This window comes from Ursus arctos, unplaced genomic scaffold (assembly GCF_023065955.2).
Source record: "Ursus arctos isolate Adak ecotype North America unplaced genomic scaffold, UrsArc2.0 scaffold_20, whole genome shotgun sequence".
In the NCBI taxonomy this organism is placed as follows: domain Eukaryota; kingdom Metazoa; phylum Chordata; class Mammalia; order Carnivora; family Ursidae; genus Ursus; species Ursus arctos.
The window spans coordinates 8,009,644-8,026,326 of NW_026622875.1; the positions used below are offsets into that span (position 1 = coordinate 8,009,644).

Genomic DNA, 16,683 nt, shown 5'->3' on the forward strand with positions numbered 1-16,683 from the left:
TGTATGTATGCACACATATATATTTCATGAGAACAGGGTGGAATGTGAGTCAGGAAAACCCTAATTGCAAAGCTGATCTCACGCCAAAAAGCTTTAGACTATTTGACTACATCATTAAAATTTTTTTTTAATTTCTTTTGTCTTTTTGAATATTCGTTGAAGGAAGCAGTTAACAGCTTTTCAGGTTTTCAACTTTTTTTGGAGGAAACTTCCTCTTTGGAGAATGCTTTTCTTCACGTCATATGGAGGAATTTAAATTTATACATTTTTTCAAGGTAAAAAAAATCTTTTCTTCTCAGTAAAGTGGTATGTCACAGGCAATTCTTAGCTACGAGAGATTCACAGTAGTATCAAATTTCATAACTGATGCACTTTGCCTGATATATTAATATGTTCACTAAAATTGTGAACAGTTTGCCCCGATTTATCCTTATGGACAGCTGCTTAACTCCTCTAGTTAGAAATCTTAGAATCAGAACACATGCCTTTTGTTAAACAATCTTGCTGACCCACTAATCATTATCCTGTATACTCCAGCTTCATCCCAGAGCGCTCCCTTCCGAATTCTCCATCAAATTGGTTCTCTTTTAGCAGGAAACTGGAATCTTGGTGTTCATGAACCAAAACACTTATGTATGTCATGTACTTTTCCCTGAGTTGCACCTTCCACTTTTACTGAGGGTTATTTCATCCAAATGGAAATCTCTTTGCTATTTATTGTTAAACTATTGTTTAGACATGGTTTATTATGTTTCCCAGAGTCATCTATATAAGCTCTGTTGTAATTGGGTTCCCAGGAAAACAGATTCCAAAATGGCTGTTCCAAGGGAGGAACGAAACTCTGAGAGAGGCCATTTCCTTTGACAAAGAACAGTTTCTGCAGGCAGACTTGGGTCTGGACTGGCAGCTGAGAAAATGAGTGCCTTTGTCCTAACGGGGTCTATGGGCGATGGACCATAGTATCTACTACAGTCTACCCCTCTCACCATTCAGATCTACCTGCTTTGTATAATAATTTCATTCCATATGGAAACAGCCTCTCAGAGATGCTTTTCCTGACAAAATTTACAAGAAGAAGCTTAGTGAGAGGATCTGTCATCTCTACCATACCAATTGCTATCAAGGCTGCAATTGGTACTCTGTGCTAGGCTGAATGATGCCCCCTGCCAAAGATGTCCACCTGTGAATTTTATTTTGCATAGCAAAAGGGATTTTTCAGATATAACACAGTTAAGGATCTTGGATGGGGAGATTATCCTATACTATCTGGGTGAGCCCAATGTAATTACAAGGGAGCAAGAAGGTCAAAGGCCTTCTTTGAAGAAGAAGGAGGTGGGCTGATGAGAGCAGAGATTTGAGTGTGCACTTTGAAGATGGAGGCTCCTGGAAGTCATGAGCCAAGGAAAGAAGGGAACCTCTAGAAGCTGGGAAAGCTGTGGAAATGTATTCTCCCCTCAGAGCCTCCAGAGGAACCAGCCATGCTGACACCCTGACTTTTGCCCAGTGAGACTAATTTTCAATTTTTGATCTCTGGAACTGTAGGTAAATAAATTTATCAACACAAATTCTTGAGCCATTAAGCATGTGATAATAAGTTAGTAGCAGCAACAAGAAAGCTAATACAGTGGCCCTCCTCTACCACCTATTCTAATTCCTATACCCTCGGCTAGCACCTGTGCTGATTTAGGCTGCTTCCTAGTTGGGTGACTCATATGCATTTTCCCGAGGGATCTGAGTCCCTGGTTTCCATGCCTCTCTCAGATTGCGATGGCTCCCTTGTCCGTTTACCGCCAAAACTGAGCAGGGAGTGCCTAGAGATGCCCCCATGACTTAATAGCAGCCCCACCTTCTCCAGATGATATGGTCAATTACCCTGGCCAAGATAGTGACTCTTTTTTTTTTTTTTTGCTGGTCTCTTGATGCAGGAGCTCGAAGTGACTGAGTTCCCAGGTTTAGTATTCTACCCATAGGGAATTTGACACCCTGTAATAGTCATTGTTATAGTATGTAGATTGCCTTTTAGAGGGCAGTGCCTCATCCTCATAAGATATTAGGCTGAGTTACTTCTTTGAAGACCTGTTCCATTGATCTATTAGTCCAGCAGTTTCAGGGCAAGGGAAAGAGAGGTTATTGTATTTGATAGGACTACTACATCCATGATCAGGTGCCCACTGCTGTATCTCCTTTGCTATAAAGTGGTTCTGTAGTCTGATACAATATTATGTAGGATCTTGTGTCAGCACACCAGATACTCTGTGATCCTTCAGATGGTAGCTCAGGCTTAGGCCCTGTGGGCAAGAAATTCAAACCCAAACCTGGATCACACGTCAATTCCCCTCAATGTAATTGATGTCCCTTCCAAGGTGGAAAAGGTGTCTGTCATGTAAATAACTTGCACCAAATGATTGATTGGTGTCCTTGAGGGATAGTGCCATTCTGGTGGCTCAGCATTGACCTCTGCTGCTAGCAAACGGCATGTTTAGATTCTCGCAACATTAATGAGATCACCTCGGTGAATGGGAGCGTATGCTGCTGGGCGATGCATAGCTCTTGTTCCTCGCACCAAGATCATTCCATTTGTTCGCCTATTGGATCCCATCGAGGTGGCTATAACAAAGGCTGGGCTCATGTCATTTAGCATACAGACTTCCTTTTGTCAATGGCATTGGTTCTCTGTTCAATCTACCCTTATGTATATATTCACTTTATTACATATATATTTTCTTCATTACATATTACATAAAATTCTCTTTATTACACATGATGCTGCTTGATATTTGAAGATAATGCCATTAAAAGTAATGCTATTTACAAGGGCAATTGTGGCCAAGATAAGTGATTTTAACTCAAGAGTATTCTCTGTTATTTTCCACCCTGAGAATGGCTTTGGCTTTTCTGTTGCTACAGAGATTTTTTGGAAAAGTTAGAACCATTTTTTGCTCATTCAAATTCTGTTTTGTCTCTATGACTTGGCTCCATAAGAACCTGTTTACTTCATAGCAGGATTCTGTTCTGGCATAAGTAATAATTCTGCTTTAAATAAAGAGTACAGTCACCAACAAAGGAGAAAGGTAAAAGAAAATATTCTAAAATAGTCTGCCAGACCAAGTGGTGTTCATTCCGGGAATGTGGGGATGGATTAATATCGGGAAATTTCATACTCTATGTTCATATAACACTCACATATGTATGCTGGCTAAGGAAACATGCTTGGTTATCTCCATAGATGCTAATAAGACAGGTAAAAAATTAAAACCAATATATAAACATAGGAAGCAAGTGATGCAGCCTATATGAATTTAAAATATCTATAGCATTTTCTTGCTTTTGACCATAAAATTTTAAATCAAAAGTCAAGAACTGAAACAAAGAACTAAACCAGCATTCTTGCTTTTATCACTTTTATGTAAAATAGCTTAGGAAATTCTAAGCCGACACAATGAGCCATGGAATATATAAAAGGTATGGATCTAATACAGAGATGTTACCAGAACATCCAAGACAATGATTTGAAAAAATGATCGTAGTTAAGAAGAATTGAGCTAAACAGCCGAATACAAAATGAATACAAAAAAATGCAGTTTGACTTAATCGGCAATAACTAATTAAAAGTTTTAATGAGGAAAAACACAGATTTTGTTAACAGCTACAACAGAGACATAAACACTGGGAAACATCTTTGGAAGTTTGTGGAGTTTATAGGAAGAAAATGGCAAAATTGGTATTGTGAAAGAATTGGAAAATGGGAAAAGCAAACAGAAAAGACAACTCTGAAATAGAAACTGATGTGTTATGAAACAATTACTGGAATGGAATTACTCAATAAATCATGGTAGGAAAATTGATTAGCTGTTTAGTAGAAAATGTTCATCTTTACTTCTATACACAACAGATAGATTTAAGAGCTAAATGAATGGTTACAAGATTAATTTCTAAAGTACCAAATGTTAAATGTTTTAAGTTTGTATTTTCTAATCTAGAAAAAATACAAGAGAATTTTTATTAAACCTTTGGATGAGGAAAGTTTGAAGTTAAAAAACAAAGCCACTAAAGGAATCGCGGGAACGCAAGGAGTACGTTTCGGGGGATATTTACACGCTTAGAGTCTCTCTGCCAAATACATAGAAACTGTGAACATGGTTTCCCCAGGGCAGGGAACCAGGGTGAAAGGGAGACTAACTTTTCACTGTAAACCTTCCTTTATAGCTTTTGTTTTTTTTGTACTGTGTTCATGTATTCCTTTTTCAAAAAAAGAAAGAAAACCAAACAAACCACAACATCTCAAATTTCCAGTTTAAAAAAGAAAAAACAATGAAATCCCAAAAGGTTGACAGATTTGGCTCCTTAAAAACTTAGCACGTCAATAGGTAACAGCAAAGAAACTAAAAATAATGAAACATGGAGACATAGTCACAACCAATATGCCAAATGTTGACTTAATATCCTTGGTAGAAAAAGATATCAAAGGAGGATCCCAAAACTTGAAGTCATCTAAGAGTGACACAGGATACAGGGGGCAATTCCCAAAGGAAGAAATACAGATGGCCGGTAAGCATGTGAAAATACTCAACCTCACTTCTGATCAAGAAAATTCCAAGTAAAACAGCAATGAGATAACTGTTTTTCACTGATCAAATTAGCACAAATTAATAATACTGTGTTTGCAAATGTGCAACGAGGAAAGAAAGCATACTTTCACCCAACTGATGGGAATATACGTTGGTAAGACCTTTCTGGAACAAGTTTGGCAGTATGGATCATGAGCCCTAAAAAATGTTCCTGTCCTTTGTCTCAGAAATTTCCACTTCCGGAGAATCTAGACCATAAATAATCTAAGTATGAAGAGGGCTTCATGCCTGAGATGTTCACTGCAGCATTAGATAGAATAGCTAAACCAGATTCTCAGAGCCGGAGACCGCAGTAGGACAGAGAAGCCCTTCACGTCCCGTCTCTAACAGCACATGACGGTGTGTGGATCAAATTGCTTCACGGCTCCATTCTATTTTCATTTTTCTCAGTCCTCCAGGCCACGACAGACCAATTTTCCGAATTAAAGTGATGGGCCTTTTTTTCACATTTAGATGTTTTGGTGGGTCATATTACCTCCCAATGAAGATGATCAGATATTTGAAGGAGAGTTAAATAGTTGCATGAAGGGAAATTTGGTTGGGGAAAGCTAACGTGGATTTGGTAGTTACTTGAACTGAAAAGAGAGCTGAAATGATGTGTTCTGTTGTGTAGAGAAAGAGAAGGAATGTTTATGAGGGGGAATGGGAGGGTGATTTGAAACATTTCACAAACATCACTGAAATGTCAGAGGAAAAAAAAAAAAATCAACCCTGACCCGTAACGGACTTAGAAACCAAAACAGCCTGAAAATTAAGCCCACTTGGCAAGTGAATAATTAGGCTTCTTTGGACCCTCCCTGCTCGCTGGCTGTGGGTCTGCGATAGCAGGAACCCGCTCCGGTTTAGCGCATTTGCACACCGCCTTGTCCACCCGATTCTCAGCTCCCAGGAAGAAGGCCCTCCTTGCACGCGGCCTTTACAACCTCACCCCTTAGCACGTGGTACGGCACACCCATTGGCTAAGCGAATAAGTTGGTATGTTGTCGGTCCTTTGAAAGATCACTTTCCGGAGTGTTATTTAACGTGAAGGTTTTCTTTCAACTAGGATTACCAGACCAATAACAATGACCAGGCCGTGGTTGAAATCTGTATCACGAGAATCACGACAGCCATCAGAGAGACGGCGTCCATTGAGGAGCACGCCAAGGCCCTTGTGGGGCTCTGGGACTCCTGCCTGGAGCACAGCCTAAGACCCTCTGGGAAAGACGAAGACGCCCCCCACGCAAAAATTGCTTCTGATATCATGAGTTGCATTTTACAGGTATGTCAGCGTTCATCATCATGCTGTTTGACGCGGGCTGTGCGACTTCGGGGAACACATGGTGTCTCTGAACCAAGAGCTAATGTTTCTCTAGCCTTTCGATGCTGTAAAAAGATACCACAAGCCATCAACAGCTGAGCCCCACGAGGTTCTAGAGAGCCTCTACTGGCTGCGGGACACACTTGGGGAATCCAAAGCAATACCTCAGCAAGCTCCAGTCTATTCAGAGAGCTAAGGCGTGGACGTATCAAAACCTAGCGTTAATGTATGCCAAGATCCAATGATGAATGCTGGAAAATTCAGGGAAAAAAAGACCTCTTTTATCCATGGAGACCAAAGAGGGGGTGGAGTCTGAGACCATGAGCTTGGACTATGTGGAGAGAAGTGACTAAGTCATTTTTACATGTACTTCTATATATATATAGTGAATTTTCCATGATAATAATACATGCCTATTCTAACTGTGCCTGGGGGGCTCAGGGTAGAACATGCCACTCTTGATCTCAGGGTCATGAGTTCAAGCCCCATGTTGGGCATGGGGCCTACTTAAAAAAAAAAAAAAATCCGTCTTCTGGTGTAAACATGAATTTGGAATTTGGGCTCAGCCACAAACCAATTACGTAAGATTGAAATGGTAGGAAAGTCACTTGACTTCCTAAGTCACAGTTTCTTGTGTATAGAATACAGATGAAATGACATCGTCTAGGACAAATTTTACCAACCAGTAAATGTTGGTGATGTTGATAGGTGTTTCTCAAAAGAGACTTCTGCGTTCAAATAAGTTTGGAAACACTAAATTCAATTTTTCCCTTTTGGGCTGTCATATGTTTCATAGCATATTAAAGGCTCTGAAAAGTCCTGCAATTAAGAAAGCTGGTTAATTTTGTTTAGTACAGTGTTTTTGATTCTGATGTGCCCATGAAACTTCCTTTCCCCTCCCTACCCACAACACAACAGTTATGAATATCTTTCAGAACTGTGATTTCTGAGCACAGTTCTGGAAATTCTGGTTCTGTGGAAGTGTTTAGCACTATGTGTGATGTCTAACATTAACCTCCTTTCTTCTTTGCCTTCTTCCTCTTCATCTTCCCCCTCCTCCTCCTCTTTTTCCTCCACTGCCTTCTGCTCTTCTCCACATATTTAAGTGGACCATATTCTATTTTGTCTGTCTAGACCAGACACTGGTCAACTGAACAAAAGACTCTATACACCCTGTCACACTGTTTTTCCTTTGTGCCCGGGGTTAGGGATAAGAAGGGAGGAAATGGGGATTTCAGCAAAATTAGTGAAAGATTAATGCTGCGTGGATATAACAACAATATGTTATTGACATTCATCAAAAACAGATTATCTTACTCCAAAGTGCCGTTCCACAAACGTCAGACAGAAATTCACAAATCATCCATACTCCCCAGCTCCCACTGCAATTCAGAGCCATTGGTCTGGACTCTAGAGCGGTGCTATCCAATAGAAATGGAACGTAAGCTACAAACATAAGCCACATATGTAATTTCAAATTTTCTAGTAGCCACATGAAAAAGAAGAGAAAGGGAACAGATGAAATTCATCTGATAATATATTTTCCTTAACCCAATATATCCAAAATATTATTTCAACACATAATCAATATAAAAAGGAGATGTTATACTTTTGTTGTATATCAACCTTAGAAATCTGGTGTGTTACTTCGCCGGTTCACAGTTCAGGTGCTCAGTTCCTTCCCATGGGCCGTGGCTTCTGTGTCAGCACAGTTCTAGAGATTCAGGAAATCTTCCTGGATGGAAACCACATTTGCAAAATTTATGAGCAATGAGCGGCAATTTCACCAGGTAGGAAAGGTGGAGCAAGAGGACATTTCAAGCAGGCAGAACATTCCAAGCTTGTGCAGAAGTCCAGATTTGTCAGCTGAGATCAAGGTCAAAGAATTTTAAGCAGGCTGCCCTTCAAACTGCCCCAAATTTAAACATAAAGGGGATGTTTCATTCTGGGCAAAGACATTAGGTTTCCTACTTAAAAAGGGGGTTGGAGGTGGGGAGCAAACAAAAACAGTAAACTTAATGGTTTGCTAAATGGTAGAGACGTGACTCCAAGGAAATGAATCTGTAAGACCGTTGAAAGCAGGGCCTTACTAAGCACAGGCACTGATGCTTTGGGAAGGGACAGAGAACGGGGCTATGGGATAAGCCCCTCGGTTGAGAGGGACAAGTGAGTCACAGAAAGGGGCGCCTCGAGCCTGAAGGGCCCGTGTGGTCACAGGCTGTTCGCTGTGCCCTCCAAGGAGGCAGAAGGTATTAAAATGGGAGTCAGGGAGCCCTAAAGGCGAACTTGCTTTTTGGCAAAGTTTGGTGATTTGTGCAGGCCACCCCTGGGGATGTGGTTCCAGAAAGGCAGCCCCAGGAACCAAAGGCAAGGCTGTGGTTGCAGCTTTGCTGCTTAGCTTTGATCAAATTTTAAGGGAAAATTTTTGGCCTCTGGTAAATATTGAAAACACGATTTTGTACTACACGTAATTTAGGCTCTTGTGGGAACCATGTAGAAATCCAGATGACTCATCTTCTGTTCTGTTTTTTCAGCAAAATAAAATAGTAGATCAACTTTAAAGCCAACCCCTTAGCGTTTTGAGCTTGCACAAAAACCATAAAAACAACAAGACAACAAAGGAAGAGTGATTCTTTCTCCACCCTTCTACCTCCCCAGATAAACAATGCCAGCATCACACTATCCGGCACGGACCTACCCGTTCTTCCCACATTCTTGGCCATTTTACTCGATATTTTTTTTCTGGCCATTTCACTGTCGTTTCAAGCTAAATATGTTCACATGCACAGAAACCTTCTGTCTTTTTTTCCCAAATTGATTTTTTAACCTACACTCCAAACCTACCCCAGGTGACTCCTTCCTTTTCCACTTTTAATTAGTAATTATATATTTCATTCTTTCTTTTCTTGGCCCCTCCATGTATGAATTTGCCACATTTACCTTAAAGCAGTTTTTAAAATTCCAGTATTCACTTTCTCTGCATTCCTCAGTCCAAAATCAGTACCTGTGTGACGTGTCCTTGTGAGTTGTGGTTTCTTTTGCCTTGGGTGACATGCTTTTACAAACCTGGCCCATGTCCTTGAACAAGTCTCACAATCTGTCCTTTGTAAAACAGAGGATGAACCAGGTGATCTCCCAGCTCACCTTCCGGTCTAAAATTCTGACTCCTGTAGGAGACGCCGAAAGAGCTTTGGAGCTTGAGGGCCTTCGAGTCAAATGCTCTTGGTCTTATATAAATGAGAGCTTGGCAAGTGATTTTATCCCTCTGTTCTGCCATGTGTAAAATGGGCATAACAATATGTGCTGCTCACGAGAACCATCTTTTATTATAAAAGCAATCTCCATTTGTGGTCTAGCCACTCTCCAGAAGTTCCTATCTCCCACCACAGCTTCCTCTGACCAGATTGCTATGAGGAGTTCAATGCCTATTTCTTTGCCTCTAGAAAAATCCTGAAAAGGAAGATACTCCCTATAAGGCACAATACATTCTAGGATAAATTCAAACCTCGAGAGGGTTGAAGAAAATAAAAATGTACCTCAGGGAGGTTGTAATTATTGACATAGCTGAGGTACTAAAATGAAATTCTAGCTTGAATGGACAGGCCAACCATTATGATGTTGAGAGTCAATGCCCGGTTTTACGAGCTGAGGCAGTAAGAACGTCTTTACCAACCAAACTCCTTACAGAGCTGTTGCCAGGGAAGCTCAGCATTTTATCTCTTTGTCCATCTCTGCTCATGTTGATGACTGAATGAAGAAGGGGATCGCTAAAGGGGGTCGTCTGGGGGCAGGAGGGAGGAAGAGCAATAGTCCTCAGATTCACGGTTGGAAACCAGAAAGTATTTATTTTTCTTTTTTGTAGATGGACCAACTGTCCATTCACCTTGATTCCACACTTCAGTTTTCTTATTTCCTCCTCAGTTAATGCTATGTGAAGATTCGAAGTCTGTCCCTGGCTGGCATCACATGCGAAGTGCCTTGGACATTTTGGGAGCATTTCCCTCGCAGCTCTTAGGCGCAGAATCGGTTAGCTCGGTGCAGAAGCTGACTCAGTGGGCGATCCCAGCGCTACTGTTCAGCAGCACTGCGCTCTTGGGCAAGTCTGTCTTTCTGTGCCTTAATGTCCTCATCTGTACAATGCCGCAGCCGTCTCGTGAGTTCGTTGTGAGGATTCCATAGTCATTGGATTATAGACACAAACTACTTGGGACACAGGATGCACGAGTACTCATTCTGGTTGGCATTACCTTCCTCTGCAGAAAACTCGAAAATAGCACTCAATACTTTCTAACAAGCTATTCATTTATTTCTTTTAGCCACTGTTCGACGCTTGTCTCCCTCTCCCCAAAATAGAAGGTCTGTTTTATTGATGTAGTCCCAGCACCTAGAATAGTGAATGGCACATAGTAAGTGCTCAAAATAATATTTATTGAAGGAAGGAAGGAAGGAAGGAAGGAAGGGCTGAATAGATCAGGAGATGTGGCTGCCCTCTGGATTTTGCAGAACAGCTATGTTTCTCTCTAGAATGGATCCCAGTACTTATTTGTCAGTTAATGCCACACAAGACAATGGCACAAAAAAAAAGAAAGAAAGAAAGAAAGAAAGAAAGAAAGAAAGAAAGAAAGAAAGAAAGAAAGAAAGAAGGAAAAGAAGGGAGGAGACTGGGGCACAACCTCCCAGGTTACTGAGACCCATTCCCTTATTATCTGTCTAAAAATACACTGGGTAGGTGTATGTGCCGTTTTAGATTTTATTTATACCCATGCTGCTAAGAACCAAGCCTTTTATATATAAATCCAAAATTTGCTTGTTTATCTGATCAGTGATGTAGGGTAAAACAGTGATCTTAATAAATGACACTGAATATTTCTTGAGATTACGCTCTTATGGCTTTTAGTTGCATTTAAACCCAAGAGCTCTTTTGCTATCATCTCAGATACATATCTCTTTTACTTCGCTTTATTCTTTTCAATTTTAAAACTCTGGGAAATGTTCCCGAAGCGCATGTTTTCAAAGGGAAAACCTCCACCAAAAGCTCAAATTGGTGCTAATCTAGTTAAGAAATATAATTCTTGGCATCCGTGGAACAAAGAGCTTTTGTTCTGCTTCTAGAGCTAAAAATAACTGTCCCTATGAGCAGGTCTTTATATCTACCCTGTACCTCACTGAATGTGTTCGCTGAGTACCAGGCACTAAATTGTGTGTAAGAGGATATGCATACCAACACGCTCACGTCTGCACCAAGGGGCAAGGGCCATCGTAAGCTCCAGCATTAACAGCTGCTGTTAACGTGGTTTATTTGTACAAGTGATCATTGGGCTTTCTTTGAGTGTGTACCATAGCATTCCTGCGATCTAAATAATCCTAAAGATAACATAAATTCGTGGGCCTGAGATCTACTGGGTTAGTAACTCCTTTTGCTTTACTTGAGAGTGAAGCTCAGCCGTTAGAAGGAGGTTGTATGGTACCTGTTAGGTCCATGGGACCTGTGTCTTTCTAGCCTCCTCTTGGCCTCCCAGGCCCTCACTCGTATCCTGTTTCTGTCATCAGTGCCCATGGCTTCTTGATACACTAGAAATGGCCTAGACACTAGTTAGAGATTGAAAGTCTTTGGTAATAATTCCTTGGTGTTTATACAAATGATTTGCTATTTGCTCAATGTTTTACTCCTCCTGTCATGTGAGAGATTTCCAGATGACATTTATGGGAGGAAAATAGAAAAGTTGAGCGTGTTGAAGTTTTGTTTTGGTTTTCAATAATGACATTATATTTTCATTTTATATTTGACTTTTATTTTGTATTTATTTCGTTTTATTAGTTTCAGAGGTTGAATTTAGTAGTTGCATATAATACCCAACGCTCATTACATCAAGTGCCCTCCTTAATGCCCATCCCCCAGTTACCCCATCCCCCCACCCACCTCCCCTCCAGCAACCTTCGGTTTGTTTCCTAGAGTTCACCATCTCTTATGGTTTGCCTCCCTATTTTCATTTTATTTTTCCTTTCTTTCCCCTATGTTCATATATTTTGTTTCTTAAATTCCACATATGAGTGAAATCATGTAGTATTTGTCTTTCTCTGACTGACTTATTTCCCTTAGCATAATACCCTCCAGTTCCATCCATGTCATTGGAAATGGTAAGATTTCATCCTTTTTGACGGCTGAATCATATTCCATTATATATGTATTACATACCACTTCTTCTTTATCCATTCATCTGTCGATGGACATCTGGGTGCTTTCCATATTCTGGCTATTGTGGACATTGCTGCCATAAACATCAGGGTGCAGGTGCCCCTTCAAATCACTGTGTTTGTATCCTTTGGATAAATACCTGGTAGTCCAATTGCTGGGTCAGAGGGTAGCTCCATTTTTAACTTTTTGAGGAAACTCCATACTGTTTTCTAGAGTGACTGCACCAGTTTGCATTCCCACCAACACTGTAAGAGGGTTCCCCTTTCTCTGCATCCTCGCCAACATCTGTTGTTTCCTGAGTTCGTTTTAGCCATTCTGATGGGTGCGAGGTGGTATCTCATTGTGGTTTTGATGTCTTCTTTGGAGAACTGTTTGTTCATGTCTTCTGCCCATTTCTTGACTGGATTTTTTGGGTTTTTGGGTGTTGAATTTGATAAGTTCTTTATAGATTTTGGATACTAGCCCTTTATCTGATAAAACATGTCCAAATATCTTCTCCCATTCTGTAGGTTGCCTTTTAGTTTTGTTGACTGTTTCCTTTGCTGTGAAGAAGCTTTTTATCTTGATGAAGGCCCAATAGTTCATTTTTGCCTTTGTTTCCCTTGCCTTTGGAGATACGTCTAGCAAGAAGTTGCTAAAGCTGAGGTCGAAGAGGTTGCTGCCTGTGTTCTCCTCAAGGATTTTGATGGATTCCTGTCGACATTTAGGTCTTTCATCCATTTTGAGTTTATCTTGGTGTACGGTGTGAGGAAATGGTCCAGTTTCAATCTTTTGCATTTTTAAAAGTATACTGTCATTATTAAAAAACAGTGACATTATAGTTTTTAAAAAATTTTACACATTTCATTTAGAATCACACTTCAAAGACTTTAATAGCCGCCTACTATTTTTTTTCTAGAACATCTAGAATTGTTGTAAGAAGAAAATGAGGGAATTGGTTAAGACAGTGTGTTCTTTCATGGTTGCTGGCAAACATTAGCTCACCCCTAAGATTAAAAAATATCAGTTGCTACGAATACTGATTTTCACTGATCTTTCACTGTCTGTGTTCACAATTAGGAACATGAGTTGTACTTCCAATGCTACCATCTGTGGTTTCTAAGCAAGTTACAGGTAAATGTGCTTGGACATGTATTCCTCCAATGGAAGACGTGTACTTCTCCAGCTGCAAGTTGTTCTTGGCTAAAGACTCAGAATAGGTAAACCTTTCCACAAAGTTCTTTGTTGGAAAGCTCTGAGAAGAATTGTGTGATTGTGTTCCACTCTCAAAACTAGGGATTTGATCAGCCATGATAGGGATAAAGATGTGTCATCTAAGAGTTAAACTAGCAAAAGTCTACGCCTAATGGAAATATTGGCTGTCTGTAGCGGCAATCTAAAAAATTGAATAGGTGAGACTGAGGGGTTTGGGAAATATCAAAATGCTGTAATTGAGGTAACTTGACTATAACCTCAGGGGGGCAGGGATAGAATAAGATTATAATAGAGAAAATGGACAAATCAATCGGCCTTGCTAAACAATACTACTTCCTAAACATACTCTGAAGAATATGTCAACAAAAAGGAGGATGCTCAGTGGGGGGGGGGGGTCATTATTATGGCACAATTAGCACAATTACCCAGCACTGTTTTGTGTGTGTGTGTTGGGGGGCGGGGGCACTGGGTAGAGACCGAATCTTATGGACAGGAAAGTTCCAGTCAGTCCTAGAGATGGGGATTTGGTTATGGGATAGGATTGTTATTTGAGTCGGGTTTCACTATGGCCTGGATGACGTAATCCTCAGGCTCTCTCTCTGCTCTTATCTGATTTTGTGCCCATCAGTGAACATTCTGGTTAGTAATCTGGTTCCTGATATCCTGATAATGTGAAAGAGTCTGACCTAGGAAAGACCCTCCCTGTAGACGAGTAAACTGGCATGCCTGATTATGCACTGGCTTTTGGAAATCCCTTGGTGTGAGTTAGCATCAGTGGATCCAAACAATTCTGTCTGGCCTGAGTAAGCACACACTCAGACTTCTAAAGCTGAAAGGCAGGGAGCAGTCAGCCTCCCAGGGAGGCCTCACAGCTCATCACATCAGTAATGGCCCAGTCCAATCAGGCCCAATTAAATTCACCAGGAGAGGAAATACTCTAGATAAAGTCAAAGCCTGGTATCAGAGAAGTCTGGCTGCAAGCCATGGTCCCAATAGTTAGACGGTGTTAGGAACTCTGTGAAGGATGGGACAGAAGCCTAGTGAGTGGAACTGCTATAGAAGCACAGGACTTGTCACAAAGGGCTAGAGTCAGACTTTCAATATGGCTGACTTAACTGTGGGATATCAGGTTAGGTTTTTGAATACTTACTTTCTCTGCTCAGGAGTCAGATTCATCCTTGAATCTGGAAAATGGGTGGAACTACAGAAATGGATTAAGGCTTTATAGGTCTATTTTTGTTTCTAGGGCCTAGGAGGGACAAAAGAGTTAATTTACTCACCTTAGAAAAATTGGGGGCTAGTATTGGCCTCAAGCACAGCCTAATGCATGGGGTACAAATGATGTTACCAGAACCTATTTTCTCTCAACTTCTCTCAAATAGATGTATGTGGCCTTGAATGTCATTCAGATTCTCTCCTACTGAGGTCACAGTCTGGCAGCAGCTACTCTTGGTCTTCCATCCTCAATATTTTGGATTCAGTAGAAGAGAGGATCTCTTTCACAGAGCCCTTTAATTACTCTTCACCTGTAATTGGGTAACTTGCCCATTCTGGAACCTATCATTTGCACCAAAGAAATGTGATTCTCTGATTGGTCAATGTCTGACTCATTTGATGACTCTTAAAGTCAAGGGTGCAAATGCCCCCATGAGAAAGAAGTATCATGGCACCTTGGCCATAGAAGTAGGAGTCTGCTAACGAGTGTGTAACAACTCCCCTGCCCAATCACCTAGTTCAGAAAATGGTTGGCGTTGGAGGTTCAGACCCATACTCAGCCATCACGAACAGCAACATGAGCAAGAGACATGGGAGCAAATGGACCCCCCCACCTCCGTGCTTCCCTTACCGTCACATTTTGTTCCTGATGACAGCTATCACAATGGATTTACATTTTCTTCATTAGTTATTCAGTTTCTCAGATGCTTATTGAACACCTACCCCAAACCCAGAATTGTGGGAGGTGTTCGAGGGAGTAATCCACAGGTGGAAAGATATAAGCATTTTTCACATGAATGGTTATAGAAAAACAACTACCTTTTATTTCTGTTATAATAATATGAAGTCAAACATAGTGTGCAGTGTGCCACCTTTGCCTTATAGTTAGGCTAAAGGATGGAGTTGATGGTCAAAATAGTTGATGGTAGTGAATCTTTTTTAAAAAAACATTTTATTTATTTAATTGTCAGAGAGAGAGAGAGCACAAGCAGGTAGAGAGGCAGGCAGAGAGAGAAGCAGGCTTCCTGCTGAGCGAGGAGCCTGATGTGGGACTCGATCCGAGGACCCCGAGATCATGACCTGAGCCAAAGGCAGACGCTTAACCCACTGAGCTATCTAGGCATCCCAAACCATTCATTTTTAAGAAAATAATTTGTATTTTTAACTATTCCCTAATTAGGCAATTAAATGCTGATGGCACTATTTTATATATAAGGATATCGATGGCTAATCACAAAGAGAATTATTTCAGGACCCAGAATTTCTGTAGTTTTTAGTCATGTTCATTCACCTTTTCCTTCTGAATCTCACTGGCTGAAACTTTAGTTTTTAAGATATAGTCACGGGGCGCCTGGGTGGCACAGCGGTTAAGCGTCTGCCTTCGGCTCAGGGCGTGATCCCGTCGTTATGGGATCGAGCCCCACATCAGGCTCCTATGCTATGGGCCTGCTTCTTCCTCTCCCACTCCCCCTGCTTGTGTTCCCTCTCTCACTGGCTGTCTCTATCTCTGTCAAATAAATAAATAAATAAAATCTTTTTAAAAAAAAAAAGATATAGTCACAAAACACCTTGTTCAACATTCTTTTGGGTGTTTAGTGTAAATCTGATGAGTTATTTTTGTCATCAGTGACTCCCGATCACCCTAAATATCAGTTCCAAGCTCCTTGGCGTAGAATGCCAGATCTTTCATAATCTTGCCCTTTTTACTTCTCGGTCCCTGTGCCCACCTCCCTACCCCAGCGTTCCCACGGGTAGCACCCTCCCACTGTGCTGAACTAGTCACAGTTCCAATGGTGCACGCTCTCCGTCACGTCTGTGCCTCCACACGTGCTTTTCCTCCCGTCCACCCCTTTCCTTGCCATCACACAGCCGTCTCCTGGTCATCCACCAGGTCCAGCTAAGACATCACTCCCTCTAGAAAGTCTTTCTTGACACCCTCCAGGGCTGGGTTAGGTGTTCCTCCTTCGTTGCCTCAGCACCGTGCACTTTGCCGCCCGTGCCCTCAGCAGCCTAGGCTCTTGGCCTCCTGTTTGCCTCCAAGGCTGCCCAACAAAAGCAAGAATTCCCAGAGGCCCAGATACAATGAAGACAGGGCGGGGCCTGTGTTTTCACAGCTGCACTCTGGAGATTAGCTCAATAAATATTTTTTG

General features: G+C 41.3%; 1 protein-coding gene across 5 annotated transcripts in view; it reads left to right on the forward strand.

Annotated features, from left to right (window-relative positions):
- VEPH1 (ventricular zone expressed PH domain containing 1) overlaps positions 1–16,683 on the forward strand; it is a 223,822-nt gene that overhangs the window by 18,353 nt on the left and 188,786 nt on the right. For 4 of the 5 annotated variants that reach the window (XM_057315872.1, XM_048216092.2, XM_057315874.1 and 1 more), the window contains exon 3: positions 5,674–5,889. The exons of the other annotated variant lie outside the window; for it this stretch is intronic. In XM_057315872.1, the coding sequence (XP_057171855.1) occupies positions 5,674–5,889 (216 nt within the window). The remainder of the gene's footprint in view (positions 1–5,673; positions 5,890–16,683) is intronic. 5 annotated transcript variants of the gene reach the window in all.